Source organism: Eleutherodactylus coqui, chromosome 12 (assembly GCF_035609145.1).
Source record: "Eleutherodactylus coqui strain aEleCoq1 chromosome 12, aEleCoq1.hap1, whole genome shotgun sequence".
NCBI classification, from domain to species: domain Eukaryota; kingdom Metazoa; phylum Chordata; class Amphibia; order Anura; family Eleutherodactylidae; genus Eleutherodactylus; species Eleutherodactylus coqui.
Window position 1 is genome coordinate 47,215,771 of NC_089848.1, and position 18,461 is coordinate 47,234,231.

Below are 18,461 nucleotides of genomic sequence, written 5' to 3' on the forward strand. Positions count from 1 at the left end.
TTTCTAAGAGACTCTATTCAAGTTTGCGAAGAAAAAAATAAAATTCTCAGTCTGATGCCATATTATAGAAGCACTCTCCACAGGCATCATATGAAGGTCCTATTGTCCTTGAGTTGTCCACTTTCAACAAGTTATAAAACATCATTTAAAGTCAACATTTGTTCTTAATAAATCCATTCTACTAGTTCTATTTTTCTCAAACAATGTTGGGTGATAAAGAGATGAGCAAACCAAACTTGAATTTGGGTTGAACTTTCCAAAATAGTTGCTTAGGTGAGAAACTGAACATCAGGCTGTTTGTTTCTGCTGAACCTGAAGTTCAGAAAACTCCCTAAACCAAGAGCTCTGAAACAACAGTGGGCTGGTGGTGTCTTTTAAGTTTTATGTAGCTCGATGGTTAGCATTGTTGCCTTGCAATGCTGGAGTCCTAGGTTCAAATCAGGCCAAACACAACATCTGCATGGATCCTTCCAATTCCAAGCAGATGCTGTCCTTGGTCAGAGAGGTTATCCTTACACTTCTACTCTGGAAAAGGCAAAGCAGAAGAACTTCTCTATTTTCTCCTTCTTTTCCTCCCCTGGAGAAGAACAAATAGAAGAGAGAAGAAGAAGAAATAAGCTTGGTGCTCAGTGATTAGAACTGTTGGCCTACAGAACTGTGGTGCCAGGTTCAAATCTGATCAAAAGCAACATCTGTATAGAGTTTGAATCTTCTCTCTGTGTTTCTGTTTTTTTCTTGTTTTTCTTTTCCTTCTTTGGAGTAGGAAGAAAAAAAAAGTAGAATAGTGGTTGGCCTTGCCACACTAGGTTCGAATCTGACCAAGACAATATCTGCATTGAGTTTTTATGTTTCTTTGTTTTTCTTCTTCTCCTCCTCTGGAGAAGGAAGAAGAAGCATTGTGTTAAAGTGGTTAGTATTGTTAATTTGCAATGTCGGAGTCCTAAATTCAAAGTTGACCAAGAAAAACTTCTACATGGATTTTGTGTGTTCTTGTGTTTTGTCTTCTCATCCTTATCTTTCTTCTTCTCCTCAAGATGCATGGTGTCTCAGTGGTTAGCACAACTGTCTTGCAGTGCTGGAGTCTTAGGCTCAATTCTGACCAAAAATAACATCAGTATGGAGTTTCGCAATTCCATGCAGATGTTCTCCTTGGTCAGTTTTGAACCTAGGACCCCAGCACTGCAAGGCAACAGTGCTAACCACTGAGTTACATCCATTGAAAAGTCACCACCACCATTTCTGGGCTCTTAAATAGTGTGCAGTACTAGTTTCAGGTTGTTTTTTTTAACATTTGAACGCATTTGGACGAAACCGAAATTGTAATGAAATTTGGCAAACCGGACAGGCCAGACTTTTGAAAAGTTCGCTCATCTCTAGTGCTAAATAATTTGGTTGCATTATAAATTGCACAGCAATTGCTCTAGCTCCTGAATAGTAAATCTGCTTAGAACGTAAGGCAGATGTGATTGGTTGTCATCCAGCTTTCCCAAAAAGATACCTAAGAAAAGATTGTAGAACAATTTTAGATTTGTTTAATTTGATTAGCTGATAATTCCTAGTTTAATTAAAATGAACCCCTAAAAGTAACCTGATAGAGCCCCCTTCATTCCCAAGAGGACTTCAGTCTATAATAAAATCCTATACTGATTGCCTCTAAGTCTATACAGAGGTGATTACAATCAATACACGGTTTGACACGTCCAAGACTGTACAGCATGTCCTCCATCCCAGTAGAGTGCTCAAGCATACAGTACGTTCGGCACATTCCCTGAGTGTAATTCATACTTGTCCTCCTCTGATATACAGTAACCTCATCAGCACTGCAGACTCTATGCACATGTACTGCCTGCAAGCTGACCTCCCTATTGGGCTAAGTATTATACCAGCACACGGCCTCAATGAAAGCTGAAGTAGAAGTTTTTTTTATTTAGTTTTTTTTTTACTTAATAAAAAAGTAGGCTGGTGTTAATAAAATAGAAATGTTATGACGGTTAAGTGTAGGGATACGAGGTCTGAATGCAGTTTTGATGTGAAAAACTATTTGTAGTTGTCTGCCTATGTCTTCTGTCACCAAGTTGCGGCGGTTGTGATGTGTTTTTAAACAACGTATTTATAAATCACATTTTTGGTGTTTAGTACAGATAGTCCCCGACTTGCGAACATTCGATTTACGAACTTCGCAGGATGCAAACTATCTGTCCTGCACAGTATGATGTAATGCTATGGCATTACATCATACTGTGCAGGGGCCGGACAGGCTTCTATCAAGCCTGATAGAAGGCTGTCCGGTCAGATCGCGGGATGCTCTGTGGTTGCTATGCAGTCTGGGGCCTTCTGAAAGGCTCCAGGGCGGCCTATGCAGAGCGCCTGTCAAGCCGTGCGCTTGACAGGCACTCTGCATAGGTAGCCCTGGGGCCTTTCACGAGGTCCCCGGCTGCCTACCAACCGCACAGCATCCCGCGATCTCATCGTGGGACACTGTACGGGCCCCCTGAGCATCAGGGGCCGGCTGTTTCTTACAGCGGGCACCCGGCGGCAGCAGTTTCGACGAGCCGCGCGGCTCGTCAGAACTGTTAACACTTTAAATACCGCTCTGACAGCCGTATTTAAAATGTTAACAGTTCCGACAAGCGGCGCGGCTCGTCGGAACTGCAGCCGCCGGGTGTCTGCTGTAAGAACAGCCAGCACCCGACGTTGTATAGAGCGGGATCCATCCACGATCCTGTTCCATACAAACATTTGTTCGGACTTGCGAACAAATCGACTTGCGAACAGGTTCCTGGAACGGAACCTGTTCGCAAGTAGGGGAGCATCTGTATAATGTATCAATGCGCCTGCAATCAGTTACATTTAGATTACATGCGCATCATTTGATACATGTGCGTCCTTCATAAAACACATCAGAACGCCCTGCAGGAGTATGCACAGACAGCAGCAATATATGCAATGTGTTCAAGAGCTACATGCCGACAGGTGGAGAAAAGCCTGCGACCACATGCTTAATCCATAATATCATAGGAGCTCATTGTGTGCCGCTTATGAAAATAACCACAAGCTTGCTAGGGTTCATGGACACATCACAACTCTACCTGGCTGTGTGACTTTACCCTAAGGACCAGAACACATGGGTGTATGCGCAACTACGCTCGCCGCTACGGAGTGTAGTTGTGCAGGGTTTTTTTCTTCTCTGACTTTTCAAAGTCTGTGCTAGTCTACACGAGTTTGAAACAAAAACAATGAGAAGATAGGTCCCGCCCTATCTTTTCCACATGTAGTTAATAGTACGGGCGGGAAAGATAGGGCAAGTCCTATCTTTTCTTGCCCATACAATTAATGGCGAGAACACTGCTAATGAAACCAATGGTTTAGTTTCATCCCATTATGTGGCTGTGATTATCACCGCCGCATAACGAGACTAAATCACGCTCATGTGAAGAAGCCCTAAATAGCAATGACTATGCAATCTGACTCAGACCCAGAATGTGAATTATGTGCAGTGCAGTGCTTTATGTGCCTACGGACTTCAACAGAGGAGCATGTAACATAATCCGCTCGCTCCTAAGTAGTGAATAATTGCTTGTTCCTACGCAAGGACGGAGCATATTTGTGTAGGCACCGCTCATTCACACAAATGGGGGAATCACCCTGCCCTGACTAAAAAGGCTAATTTGCCTAACAAGATGTAGGTGATCGCAGGTATCCGCTGCATTTAGTGAATACCCACGCGGGCAGATGTGCAGGTTTGCATATTTTCCATAGACCTTAATGGAGCTTTGTGGCGTACAAACATGCACAAGATAGGGCAGGTCCTATTTTTTTGCGTCTGCGAAAAGGTGCAGAATGAAACCATTGGATTCTATTCTCCGTGTTATGCGCGCTAGAAACTCGCGGTGTATCACACTCACCTGTTTAAGCCCTAAGGTTGTGAATAATACCAACAGTCATATCCATCCTGCACTACCTAATGTGATCGTACAGCCTATTCTCATTTCTGTTTTAGGTCTGTGAATGGAAAGATCCTGAACAACTTAAGAAACTTCTAGATGTAAATATAAAAGACATTGGAGAACCTCATCAGAAATTATTACAACATTGCCAGAATGCAATTAAATACAGCGTCAAAACAAGTAAGAAACGAAACTGTCAAATGTTTTCTGATCACCAATGATGCGAATATATTCTATACATTAACACGAAGAGAGATGGCATTTCTGTCAATCTTGAATTTCTAATAATTACCGTATCTCTGTCTTATAAAGAAAAGTTATAGCTCAAATCTCATCAGAAGGTTATCAGTCAAGTCCAGCCAAAGACGTTACAGAGCGTCAGGGATTTCCTAGGAAATAGATGAGAGAATCATAAAGCCTAACTAAAGTTGACGATTTTTGGTTCAAAAAATCATGTGTCAAAATTTGCAACTTTTTTACACCCGAAAATTAGTACAAGAGCCTTGATAAATTTCTCCCCATGTGTTTGCCTGATGACTGATGAATTATGACAGTGGAAACACTAACGTCAATATCCCCATAAGACATATAAGATTACGCACCCTTATAATACAGTATCAACTACAGTAGTATCATAGAATGGTAGAGTTGGAAGGGACCTCCAGAGTTATCGGGGCCATGCAGGATTCACTAAATCACCCCAGACAGATTTCTGTCCAGTCTCTGTTTGAAAGAGAACTCACCACCTCCTGTGGCAACCTGTTCCACTCATTGATCACCCTCAGTGTCAGAAAGTACAGATAGTACAACCATAGTATCAGAATCAGTTCTTGAATAACATCATAACAGTAGATATAGTAGCTCCTTATGAGATTATATCTATAGGTAATTCAGAAGTATCAGTCCCACCTTGCCCAGGTGCCAGAGGGTGCCCATAAGTCCCTATGCCACATAAAAAATCACCCTTCTTATAAATGGCACATGATAGATGAGGGTTCATGTCACAGACTTTGCATTAGAGCCTATCATCTTCAAGTTATGTTTCTGTCCATGTAGATTGCAGAACTGCATAAAATCTTTTATGTTTATTCTATTTCCTCCTCTCTATCTAATGCTTTTCCTTTCTATGGCTTAATAACCACTTGCATGACCTCTGACTAAATTGAGAGCATGATTGTTAGATAACAGTGGGAACCCCTTCGATAGTTTACAATATGTTGCATGCATTTGCAATGGCTGTAAATAGAATCCTAAAAGATGAATGGTGACCCCATGTCACCAAAAATATTTATGTATTTAAACATCCTGCTGTTAGGAACTCGTTAGGTGTGTACCGTACATGAATAGCTCACTGGGTGTTATTACTCTGGAAGTACAATCCTTTTATGCATAACCTTCACTGCTGATTCCCTTGTAAAATTGTATCTATTACTAAATTCAGACTCCCACTGTTATCAAGGCAGGAAACCTAAAAAGGAATGATGAGAGCGCACAGATCATCATCAGCCTTTCATTTTGGCATGTCACATTCCAGACTTGTTATTATTGTTATTGCTGTAATAGGAGTTTACAGATTTTTAACATCAAAGCTGTAAATATAAAATGGAAAAAGTATTAAAATATTAAGGCTGTTTTTTGGGCTTTTGCATTAAAACTTAGGGCTCATACCAACAGCCGGGTCAGATTCCGCAAATATCGCAGCAAAATCTGACCTGGCGTCTCCCAGAGACCCCATACTCACCTCTCCGGATCCACCGGGAGTGTCTCGTGAGGCGAGCCGGCGCACATGCGCAGTGCTGCGCATGACGCAACGGCGCTGGGTGGATTCCCGCAATACTTTTGCTGTGCTTACAGCGGAAGTATCGCAGGAAGGACGGCTTCTATTGATTGCAATGGAAGCCGTCCGCGCGTTTTTCCGCAAAGAATAGAACAATTGCAGTTGATTTCCGGTCGTGGGCAGGGGAGAATCATTTAACATAGCACGTCTATGGAAGGACATTGCTGCAGAATTTGCGGCAAGTGTCTGGCCACGATTTCCGCAGCGATAATCCATCCGTGGGCATTAGCCCTTGCGGCATTAAGGCAATGCACTTGTGAATATAACAATTGCCCTCAGATTAACAGGCTTAAGGGAGTTGGGCAAAAATGCACAAGCTCTTTCAAAATAAGGGGCAGCCAAGGAAAATTGGCTGGTTTTGCTATGGGAAGCCATAGCAAGACACAAGGAAAATGTTGTACTATAGGACAGCCATTCAGATGAACGTCCATCCCATAATATGATAACAACACAAGGTCCACCAGAATAGGGTCTGTTTTTACTTAGCAGTTATCCAGTCTGGGTCATAAAGGCCGGCTACACATGGCCGGATTAGCATTGTGGAATCCAGAGCGGGTGTCAATGGAAGCCGTCTAACTTGTGGCCCTTCCGCAATTAACATTGAGGAAAAGTGGCGGATTCCACATCATCACTAGGCGATGACACGGGAAAAGCAGGGGTTTCAAAAAAATCTGTAATGTGCATGTCTGACGGTGAGCTGTGTTGACATCCGCAGTACAGAACAGGAGAAAATGACAGGTACATGCGGCTGTCAGCTGGGCACAGGATCGGATTCCACTGCAGGTTCCTGCATGCAGAATCCGACTCGGTCGTGTGTAGACAGCCGAAGGGTCCCTAGTTGGGACCGCTGCTTCATGATTTCTATATCCTTTTTAAGGCCTTAGTCAGACGGGCGTTTTTTTGCGCGATTTGCGCATGCGCATGCGATTTGCGCATATATAGAACCAATGGTTCGCTATGGTATCGGTTACATGTCCGCTTTTTATGCGGATATGCGAAAAATTATAGGACACGACGATTCGCAGATCGCGCCTATCTGCGTTCTGCGTTTTATGTGCGCACCAAAATCATTTTTTTCGCCGGTCAGTCTAAGTTTCATGCGCATTTTGATGCGCACGGCGATTTTTCTCCGGTCAGACGGGCGTTTTGCTGCGACGATTAACGCGGCTAGGTGCAGATTTTTCCCGCGATTTTTCACCGCCGGTCACGCGATTTGCGCATGCGACATGCGATGCGCAAATCGCGTGAAAAAACGCCCGTCTGACTAAGGCCTTACTGCAGGATTATAAAGGGCATGATAAAGGGGTTTTCCAGGCAGCACCCATTGCCAGTGCCAGAGTACATAGGAGAAGACACTGCTCTGACACCTGTGTGGTGGCTGGTGCTTGTAATTACAGGTGCAGCACTCATTGAAATCAATTGAAACTTCTTGCCGAATTGAAAAACTGATAACAACGCCCCCAACATTGATATGATATTTATAGTATTGTCTTCATATGGGACAGAGATGTTTTGGGCTCTATTAAGCTTTAGCGAATGGGTACAACTACTAGATCTGCACCTTCTATATGTAAGCACCCTGACTACCCTTTGTTTAACATATAAGACTATCATACATCTTAACTACACATACCCCGTTCAGTTAGGATATATAATTAGACATCCGCAGCACATACTGTCTATGCAGCAGGCTTGGGAGGTGAGCTTGCTCCATACATGTCAGGTATCGGCGGTCTTTGACAGCCAATACCCTCCTGCAACAGCCGTGATCAAAGATAACTCAGTTCGCGACTGTTAACCCTCTACATTTAATTATCCCAAATGTCCCCACTGTTATAAAATCACAGAGTTGCCATCTAGGTGTCCTAGCAGCCTAGGGCCTTGTGAAAGTCCTCAAGGGCTACCATGATCGTTTGCCTATTAAAACATGCCTGTGGCATGTTTTTAATAGGCAGCTTGTAATACAGTATAATGCAATACCAAAGTATTGCATTGTACTGTAAAGTTATCAAATGATTGCAAATTCAAGTAACCCATGGGGACCTAAAAAAAGAGAAAAAATAACTAAAATGAAGGCTTTTAAATATTACAAAAAATATTAAAAGTTGAAGAAAACCTTTTCAGTTATATCAAAAAATAAAATTAAAAAATGTAAAAATTGGCATCACTGCATCCATAAAAGGCCCAATTTAATCAAATATCATATTGTTAATCCTGCATGTTAAATATCTTCAGAATTAAAATATGTAATGCCAAAATTGCATTTTTTGGTCACCTCATCTACAAGAAAAAAATTGAATTTAAAGGCTATAGAAATGTCTTATGAACCCCAAAATGGTACCATAAAAAGCTATAGGTTACCCTGCAAAAAACGAGCTCTCACACAGCCCCATTTGAAAAAAAAAATAAAAAAGTTATTATTTTTTTAAAGTGGGAATACCAGCATTGCAGAATGTGACCTGGACACAACGACCCTTTCGGTATGAAAGGAATTATTTTATTAATGATTCACAATGCATTAGGATTTGTGAACAGGATGGTGTATTTTTATACAAAACTGCAGAAAGCAGAAGTTATGCAGCAACTAAAGTTTTTGTTAACGGAGCCTAACTTTATTGGGTGGTGAAGCAGCGATTTGTCATTTACTCAGCACCTGCACGAACAAATTATTGCAGGAATTGAATGTCAGTCCATCAGCATGAGGGATTTAAGCATCCTATCTTGAATACTGGCCCTGAAGCAATGACAGGCTTTATTAACTTCACTAATGAGACCCTGTGATGCTCTTATTGTTGTTCTGCAGAGAATAAATCTGTTACATGTGGAATAAAGGAAAGCAGAAAAGAAAGGCAACACACTGTTGTATTTTTCTGCAGTTGATGGGGCAGCTCGTTACTCAGGAAATTAACAATTCAGTTTTCCTCTCCAATTTTTAGCAAGATAAAGATATTTCTACAAATTTCGCTCCATTCAAGACATTTTTCAAAGCCAATTTTTAGATATTGCATTTGTTGTTTATCCCAAGATGACAGTTTAGTCACAGAGTATTTGCCCCACGTAATATGGTAGTATTGTATTTAAGTTAAGTGTGATTGTTCTCAGTGGGAGAAACCAAGTAATCTTGTAGATATGATACCTTTTAATGGCCAACAAAAATACATGATGTTATAGCGAGCTTTCAGGATATCGACCCTTCGTCAGGCTGATGACGAAGGGTCGATATCCCGAAAGCTTGCTGTAACATCATGTATTTTTTTAGCCATTGAAAGGTATCATATCTACAAGATTACTTGGTTTCTCTCACTGAGAACAATCACACTTTACTCTACTGGCTAACATGGTACCAAATCTTTTTTTTTTTGTATTTCAGTTATAACACACTGCATGGAGTCGAATTATTAAAGGGATTTCCAAAGATTGAGAATTATCACCTATCCTTTGGAATAGGGATAATTGTCTAAATGGCGGAATCTCACGTTTGAGAGCCCCACATGATTAAAACATTGGTCCTATAAACCTCTAAATGAATGGAGTAGCAATTGAGCGCGTGCAATTTTGCTCCATTGATTTCAGTGTCACTGCCAGAGATAGATAACTTCAAGCTCTTGGCTATCTCTGACAGTCCCATTACAGTGAATGCATGACCATCACTTTATTCATTAGGCGGAAAACAAGACATCCATTTTTATGATCGCTGGTGGTCCCAGTGGTCAGACACTTACTGATAAGATGGTTATTCCCAATCTGATGGGTAGGGGATAACTTTCAATCTTGGGAAACCCCTGTAACCAAGATGTAATATTTGACAAAGGAAGTCTGAGTAAAGAATATTATTAAGTGTGATTATATATATTTTTCTGGATGTGTCAAAGTGGATCTTTACCAATGTATACACAGCAGCCTGTCAATCACCTTAGAGAGAACAGGTGAAATATACTTGACTCATAACTATTAGTCCATGTATTTTTAATAACTGCGATTAGCAAAATGGCTCAAAATTTTCTGGGCGCTTTGGGCTATTAGTAGAATCTCCATTCTATACTGCCTTCAAGATGAGAACATAGTATGTTGACAGATCTCTCTTAAGAAACAAAGTTATCCAACAGTTTTATCACCTACACTTATGGAATAGATACTCCCTCAAATACGTAATAGCTAGTCATGCAAGAAACATTAAATGCATCCAAAATTGTTCAAAAATTTGATATTGATCTTCTGTTTCCCTATTTCATCTCCCATCTCTATATATTCAATCTTAAAATGGGCAAAGAGTTTCTACAACAATAGGGGGGCAGGGGAGGGGGATTTTATTTTGTAACTATATACAAATACCTTGACATAAATGTCTTACTACCCTTCACCCCCCTCCTGCCAAATTGACAAGAAAGGGAAAAAGGAAGAAAACAAAAAATGAAAGCACATTTTAACTATTTAATAATTTTTAACCCAAGGGACCAGGCCTACCTACAAAGACCTAGAAATTCATTGGGGACATTTTGCACACATTTTGTATATTATTACTTATTAATATAGATTTTTCATCTGATGGACCCAAGATTGCAATGCTTGTGGACTCTCAGCCTTCCAATGAATCAGGATTATTCTTGAGGCCATCATGAATCCCTTAAAAGCAAATAAATAATTTCTATTCTGGTCTCTGAAAACTTTTTTATTACATCCCAATATACAATTTATTGTATCCCATAATACTTCTGACTTGTAATATTGATGCCATGCAGTCCTGTAGTGGTATAATCTCCATATCATGGCAACAGATCAGCATTAACATTTTATGGATATTTTATCTTATTTGCTGTTGAATTTGTTCAGTAGCTTTGGAGTATAGTGTAGCCTATGCCATGGGGTACATTTACTTAGACCGATGTTTCATATGCTGGTCTAATGAAGTGTGTGCTGGCATCCCTGCAATAAATGTTTTTTAGAGGAGCAACCCTCTTACAACATTTGTTGCATCTGGTGGTATGTTGGTGTGTTTGATGGAAACCTTCATCAGGTAAGAGCTGGAGAAGTTTCTATAATGATTTACTCTAGTTTCTGGCATAAATTATAATAAATGCAATAGACTACATTCAGCTATTCAACTCTAATGCTAGGCGATGACTACTTTTTTTAAAAAGTCGCTGTCCCTGGCATGAAAGTGCAAAAAGTCACAGTTTTGATGCATGTTAAAAAACGGCAACTTTGTAAGTGAGAAATCTGGTATATGAGCCATATTGAATATGCCCTTATACATAAAAAATATTTGAGATGCAAAAAGATTTGTTTTGTGTCACTTTTGAGAGATCTTTCCCAAAGAGTCCTTCTCCTGACCAAATCATAAACTATTTAATATCTCTTCCCATTCCCAAAATTTGAAGTGTTATACCCTGTGCATCTGTGTTACCAAGAATTTTATATAACCTAGATGAAAATCTCTTTATTTAATTTATATCTTTTGTGATACGCAATGTTACGCCTGAGCTGAGCATTGAAGGACCATGCTTATATCGGACGTAATGCAGGGTCCTCGAATATACACCAACAAGTAATGCAGAGAACACAGCAATCATTAACCAAACACAACAAGGGGGGAAAAGGGAAATCTAACCCTAAGATGCTAAAATGGGAAAAACCCTACCTAAAGTGGGGCAATCGTCCTAGGAATGACGCCCAATGTTTGGCTAGGTCATATGATGCAGGCAACTAATGAAACTGCTGTCCATATGCAAAATGGAGGACACATTTGGTGACATCATCAAGGTTAACCTTCAGACTAGTTAGTTTTCTGACAGAGAGTTCCAAACCGGTCAAACCTGCACAAAAGTACCTATCCGACCACAGTGGAAGCAGCGGCTCTCGGACAAATGTTTTCCCCAGTTTTATTCTTTTTCAATACTATGTCCAATTGCACAGTTCCTGTATATCAGAGGTCACCAAGGATGTGACCTCCAAATGCCCATTTGCTCTCTCTCACTCATTAATGAATATGGATGGTCAAAGTCATAACTTGTTCAAGAGTCTTAGGAACAAGATATTTAACAGACTGTAATGAATCATTACATCTTTAATTTTGTCATATAATGTAAAACAGAATTGGCTTCTTAGTGCCAGCTTGTTCCGGTAGCCCATCACCGGAATTCTGCACAAAATTCTTGTGTAGGTGACGTTTCTTATGCAAATTTCTGATTTATCTCTGAGCTAAAGTGACTATCAGGATCTTCATATAGCAAATTTAAGGCATAAAAAAAATTGTCAACAGATGAGAGAACTTCAAAGATTAGTGGCAACGAAAAAGCCTAAGCCCAACGGCCCCCCTGTAAACATGAAATTATGATCCCCATTTTTTTGGGTCTCATTACCAGAGGATGAGGGATGTAGCACAAACATAGGATTCATGGAATACAACAAAATCCTTGCTTTTGCCAGTGAAGCGATGAGGCATATCTACCTCAGGCTCTCTTACGATCTCCTTAATAGGGACTAACGAAACCAGTTGTTTAATTTTAGCAACTCCAAGGAAAAGAGCCTAAAACTGATTAGTAAATGCCTCTATGGGATCCGTGATTAGATTTACGTTAAAGATCACTCTGAATAAAAATGTCAAGATGATTATTTTGTTACGTCTGAGCTGAACATCGAAGCATCATGCACAGATTGGATGTAAAGTAGTATCCACATGGGCCAAATATACATATATATCAACAAGTAATGTGGAAAACACAACTATGACTAACCAAACACAACTAGGGAGGAGACGGAATTAAACCCTAAGATAATATTGTAATATGGGAAACACCCTGCCTTAGTGGAGCGATTCTCCTAATAAGAATGCCCCCCACATCCAAAACCTGGGCCACCAGGGAATGCCAATAAGCAGATGAAATTAACTATTGACACAACAGTGTATAATGCAGGTGTTTAAAACAGATATAACACTACAATAAAAGAAGCGCACGAGCAACTTATCTGACAGATGACTGAATCCAGGAGCACATGAACAAAACCAGATCTCCACCAACTTCAGATATAAAATAAGCACTCTGCAAGAGGAGAGGCCAGAATATGCTAACTTCCATCATGGTTGACTGGTTGGCCATAGGAAACATAAAACACTGGGATTTTCAGCATATGACACCTAGGGGCCCTCTGCAGTGACAGGAACCCCTGAGGGAGATCCAACGTACAATACCCAAGGTACTAATGCAGCAACAGGATGCATGCGATGAAGGCAGGATCACATGGGATAGGCTGATGTTGCACCAGTCAGATTTATGTCATGGCCAGGGAGTCGTGACACTCAACAAAGGGTGCCTCACCTCTGTAAGCCATGGGTTCTTCAAATACAGTTCCACCACATGGCCCTTTTTAAAATTGGCCCTGGCCTTCTAAATAATATTCTTCCTTTAATTACTCAAACAATTTCAAATTCACTCCCCTGAATAAATAATGTAAATACATAATTCTAGGTTCCCTCCAAATCACTTTAGACTTTTCTAATGGCCCAAGTATATATTTTATATATCTCCAAATTGGGATGTGTGCCCAATATCCCTCAATATGTAATTCATTTTTATTTGCGTCCCAAGTTTTCTGTAACATATATCCTTTGATTACTTTTTATTCATTGCCACTGTATGTAATAGCCCAATCCCTAAAATTACATAGTGACATAGTAAGTTAGGCTGAATGAAGACAATGTCCATCTAGTTCAGCCTGTTTTAACCTCCCTGTTGATTTAGAGGAAGGCAAAAAAAAAAACCAAGAGGCAGAAGCCAATTAGCCCTTTCAGGAGAAACATTCCTTCCCAACTCCCTAATGGCAGTCAGAATAATCCCTGGATCAACCTCTGATAGTTCCTACCTGTCTGTAAGACCCGAATAAACAACCCACTGGTCACTTAATGTCTATATCCTGTAATATCATTCCGCTCTAGAAAGATGTCTAGTCCCCTCTTAAACTCCTCTATGGATTTTGCCATCACCACTTCCTCAGGCAGAGAGTTTCACAGTCTCACATAATCTCTATATTTCATAAATTTCTAATGCAGTAAATATTTCTCCTTCTCAAGCAATATTTTAATATTTTTTTCTTGCTGCTACAGATTTATCATAGCTGTGATGCCAAACAATAGTTTTGAAAAGTAGGTAGTTCCTGACCATCTTTTGTGACAGGTAGCTATAATTGAGCATATTTAGCAAGTTTTTATTACCAGATTTCAGAAATACAATCTTCACAATAGGCCCCACCATTTTTTTTAAATGGAAGGAGCCTAGCACTAAGGCTGCATTCCCATGAACATATATCGGCTCGGTTTTCACGCCTAGCCGATATACGTCGTCCTCATGCGCAGGGGGGGGGGAGGATGGAAGAGCCAGGAGCAGGAACTGAGCTCCCGCCCCCTCTCTGCCTCCTCTCCGCCCCTCTGCACTATTTACAATGAATGGAGGCGGGACGGCAACGGGGCTCAGTTCCGAGAATTAGCCCCGCCCCCGTTCCACCTCTCCCCATTGTAAATAGTGCAGAGTGGCGGAGAGGAGGCAGAGAGGAGGCGGGAGGTCAGTTCCTGCTCCTGGCTCTTCCATCCTCCCCCCCCCCTGCACATGAGGACGACGTATATCGGCTAGGCGTGAAATTTTCTCCATTTTGTGCAATCAAAGATTATTACAGAAGAGATTACGTATAACATTGATTGTGTATTCATTTGTAAAGGGTTCAGATAACTCTGGCGTCGTAAGCCATTATTGAACTATTTGGGAAGGGAGTACCGGACCCAATTTTCCCAAAATAATCAAGATAGCTGATTCCGATTTGCACTGAAAGAAATGTGGGTATTGCCCTTGGTAAGATTTGAACCTACAACTCCAGCATTGCTAAGATCTAAGCCACCATGTCTGTCCTTTATGCTCTAGAGGAGAAGAGCAGAAAGAATCAACACAAAGATAACATAAAAACACCCTACAGATGTTGCCCTTGGACAAATTTGAAACTAGAATTCCTGATCTACAAGACAACAACTGAGCACCACACTTCTTTCTCCTTCTCCAGAGGAGAAGAAGATGGTGAAGAATAAGAAGAATAAATACAAAAAGAGAATACAAAATATATGCAGATGTTGTCCATAACCAGTAGTGAACCTAGAACTCCAGTGCTACTAGGTAACAGTGCTGGTCACTTCTTCCTTCTCTTCCTCCTGCTTCTTCTTCTCCATAAAATAATAAGAAGAATCTTCTTATTCTCCCTCACCCCCTTCTCCCCTTTCTATTCTCTATTCTACTTCTCCTTCTCCTTTACGTTCTTCTTCCGCCCCCTATCCTCAGGAAGGGGTCCTTCTTCTCCATAAAATAATAATAAGAATCTTCTTATTCTCCCTCACCCCCTTCTCCCCTCCCTATTCTACTTCTCCTCCTTTACTTTCTTCTTCTGCTCCCTATCCTCAGGAAGGGGTCCTAAGTAGAGATGAGCGAGCATACTCCTCCGAGCTTGATGCCTGTTCGAGTATTAGATTGCTCGAGATGCTCGTTACTCGAGACGAGCACCACGCAGTGCTCGTCTCGATTAAACGAGCACTGACCATTGAATTCAATGGAGTCGGCAATACAGCTGGCTCCATTGAAAGCAATGGGCTGCCGGCGATCGCACAATGAATTTTCGGGAAGGGCTTAAATATATAAGCCCTTCCCTGCAATTCATCCAGAAATGTGTAAAAAAAATATATATATATATATATATACTCACCTGGTCCTGGCAGACGGAGTTCAGCTGCGGCCAGCTGGCAGTTCTCCTGAACTGCTCTCTGTAGTATTCAGCAGCCAGGGATTTAAAATCCCCGCCTGCTGAATGAGCTGCCTCTGATTGGTCACAGCCTGACCAATCAGAGGCAGATCTCACTCACACCCATTCATGAATTCATGAATGGGTGAGTGACTGCTGCCTCTGATTGGCTCAGCGCAGCTCTCAGCTGAATGACAGCAGTTCAGCACCACAGTGCAGGGGACAGCAGAAGACGCGGCTGTGCCCAGGCAGCTGAAGGGAGGTGAGTATCTATTTTTTTTGTTTTTTAAATCACTTTTAATTCATTTCCAGGGAATGGCTTATATGTAAAGCCCTTCCCTGAAAAAGAATACAGGTGTGCCAGCGGACCATTGTCTTCAATGGAGTCGCCCGCAGCAGCAGCGGCTCCATTGAAGAGAATGCCTGCATTTTTATTCTTTTTTTACACTAAAATCTTTCTTTTTCAGGTAAGGGCTTATATTTTTAAGCCCTTCCCGAAAATTCATCCCGCGCTCGCCGGCAGCCCATTGCTTTCATTGGAGCCAGCTGTATTGCCGGCTCCATTGAATTCAATGGGCTAACATCGTTCTTCTCTGCCACAGCTGTTACAGCTGTGGCAGAGGAGAACGATCTTAATGCTGACATAATTTTTTTTTTTTACACATTTTAGGATGATCTTCAGGTAAGGGCTTATATTTTTAAGCCCTTCCCGAAAATTCATCCCGCGCTCGCCGGCAGCCCATTGCTTTCAATGGAGGCGGCTGTATTGCCGGCTCTATTGAATTCAATGGGCCAACATCGTTCTTCTCTGCCACAGCTGTTACAGCTGTGCCAAAGGAAAACGATCGTTATGCTGACAGTGTGGGGGGGGGGGGTTCTCACTCTTGCCACTATTGTGGCTTAATAGTGAGACCTCGGAGCCCGAAATGCAGCTCTGCATGTTGCTCCTCGCCTGCCCTATCCATTTCTGTGTTTTTTACATGACTTTGGTGATTTGCTAAGATTTTCACAAATGAAAACCTTAGCGGAGCACCAGTCATATACAAAAATGCTCGAGTTGACTTCAATGGGGTTCGTTACTCGAAACAAACTCTCGTGCATCACTGAAAGTTGGACTCGAGTAACGAGCACTCGAGCATTTTCGTGCTCGCTCATCTCTAGTCCTAAGTTCAAATCTGTCCAAGGTCAATATCTGCATGGACTTCTCTCGCTGTGTTTTTGTGTCTTTTCCTCTTCCAGAAAAGGAATACCAAACATGACACGGTTGTTAGTCCAGCACTTAAGTTCCATGTTAAAATCTGAATAACGTCAACATCTGGATAGGGTTTTACTTGTGATTATTTTTCTTGTTGTTCTTCTCCTTCCTGGGAGCAGAACAGACAAGTGTGGTAGCTCAGTTGTTAGTACTTCTGCTTTTCAGTGCTGGAGTTGTAGGCTCAAATATGACCAAGAGCAACATCTGTAAGGAGTTTTTCACACACACACACTGCCTGGCTGATCACAATGAGCAAAACTAATGTGAAACCCATGATCCCTAAATGGCTTGGAAAAATACTACCGTATATCTTCCCAGTAGTGGCTGACCTGCTTTCTCTAAAGAAGTCACAACACATCCAAAGATCTATCGTGATGTCCTAATCAATACAGAATAATTGCAAATTAATGATATAGCAAAATGCACAAATATTTACAATATGTCCAAATTAATTTGCTTTGCTTTAACGTTGCGTTAATTACAATAAACAGTTGTTTCCCCAATGATCTGATGTAACCTGCATGGCTATCAGGCAGCCAGTGTTCAATTCCCCTAAAACACCTTCACGAGGCATATGAATTATTGCACCAAAGAGCAAGAGATGCTTTTAGTAACTACTCTAACAGATGGGAGAATGCCCTGATAGTAAGATGCATTCTGATTTATTTTGTTTACAAACATTATTGATATGGTATAGTTGCACTGTTACAAATGCAGATCAATGCAAGAATGAAGTCACTAGCCACAATGACACTTTTATGTCATTCCTTGTTTGGCAAAGTGCAAGCACTCAGAAAAGGTAATCCTATTATTGTGGGAGAGCTAAAAAAAACATTGTCTGTGAATGCAAGTTCATTTTAATCAGTGATGGATTAATTACATTTAGACATGTATCCAACACTATAAATATAAAGGGTTTACATTTGGCAGACGCCATATCTCTACTCGTCCCTCGCTTACTGCATCTCTGTCCCATAGGACGCATACTCCCAGCTTGCCTTTTAAAAGGCCAGCACACACACACAGCTTTTCTATTCCCAGCCAATGCTTATAAGCCTCTGGCTATTTAACACCTTAAATACCAGGCTGTTTTGTACCTTAATGACCAGACCACCTTTTGCCCTGAACCACAACACATTATTGAACTCACCCAAATGGTTTCAGTGACCCTACTGCATTTGTAGGATATTCCACCAGAAAAAAAAGCCTTAGTTCAATCCTCCCAAAGTCCTTGAATTCTGTCTTGGGGTCATGATTTTAAATTGGTCAGTCATTCAAGAATTAAAAAGACCATTTTTGTTTATTGACAACCTGCTTTACCAAAAGATGTCTGACAATATGTAACTGCCTAACCAACCTGCACCAGGAATAAGTCATCACAGCAGGGCTCTGCAGGCTTATTGTTGCCTGTTCCAGAGTCTAACTGGCAACATATTGCTTTGGACTTCATCATCGACTTGCCCTTCTGCTCACATTGCTCAGTGATCTGAGTTATAGTAGACATTTTTTCCAAGATGGCTCACTTTATTTCATTATCTGGTTTCCCATTTGCCATATGATTAGCATCTCTCTTCATTCCACACATTTTCCATCAGACACTCAGATATATTTGTGACACTTTGTGTCCTCCTGGCAGGATGACTGGGTCTTG

At 41.1% G+C, this 18,461-nt stretch overlaps 1 protein-coding gene across 1 annotated transcript in view; it reads left to right on the forward strand.

The window, feature by feature from the left end:
* GADL1 (glutamate decarboxylase like 1) overlaps nt 1-18,461 on the forward strand; it is a 255,563-nt gene that overhangs the window by 65,589 nt on the left and 171,513 nt on the right. The window contains exon 3 of the mRNA XM_066584886.1: nt 4,001-4,127. Coding sequence (XP_066440983.1) covers nt 4,001-4,127 — 127 coding nt within the window. The remainder of the gene's footprint in view (nt 1-4,000; nt 4,128-18,461) is intronic.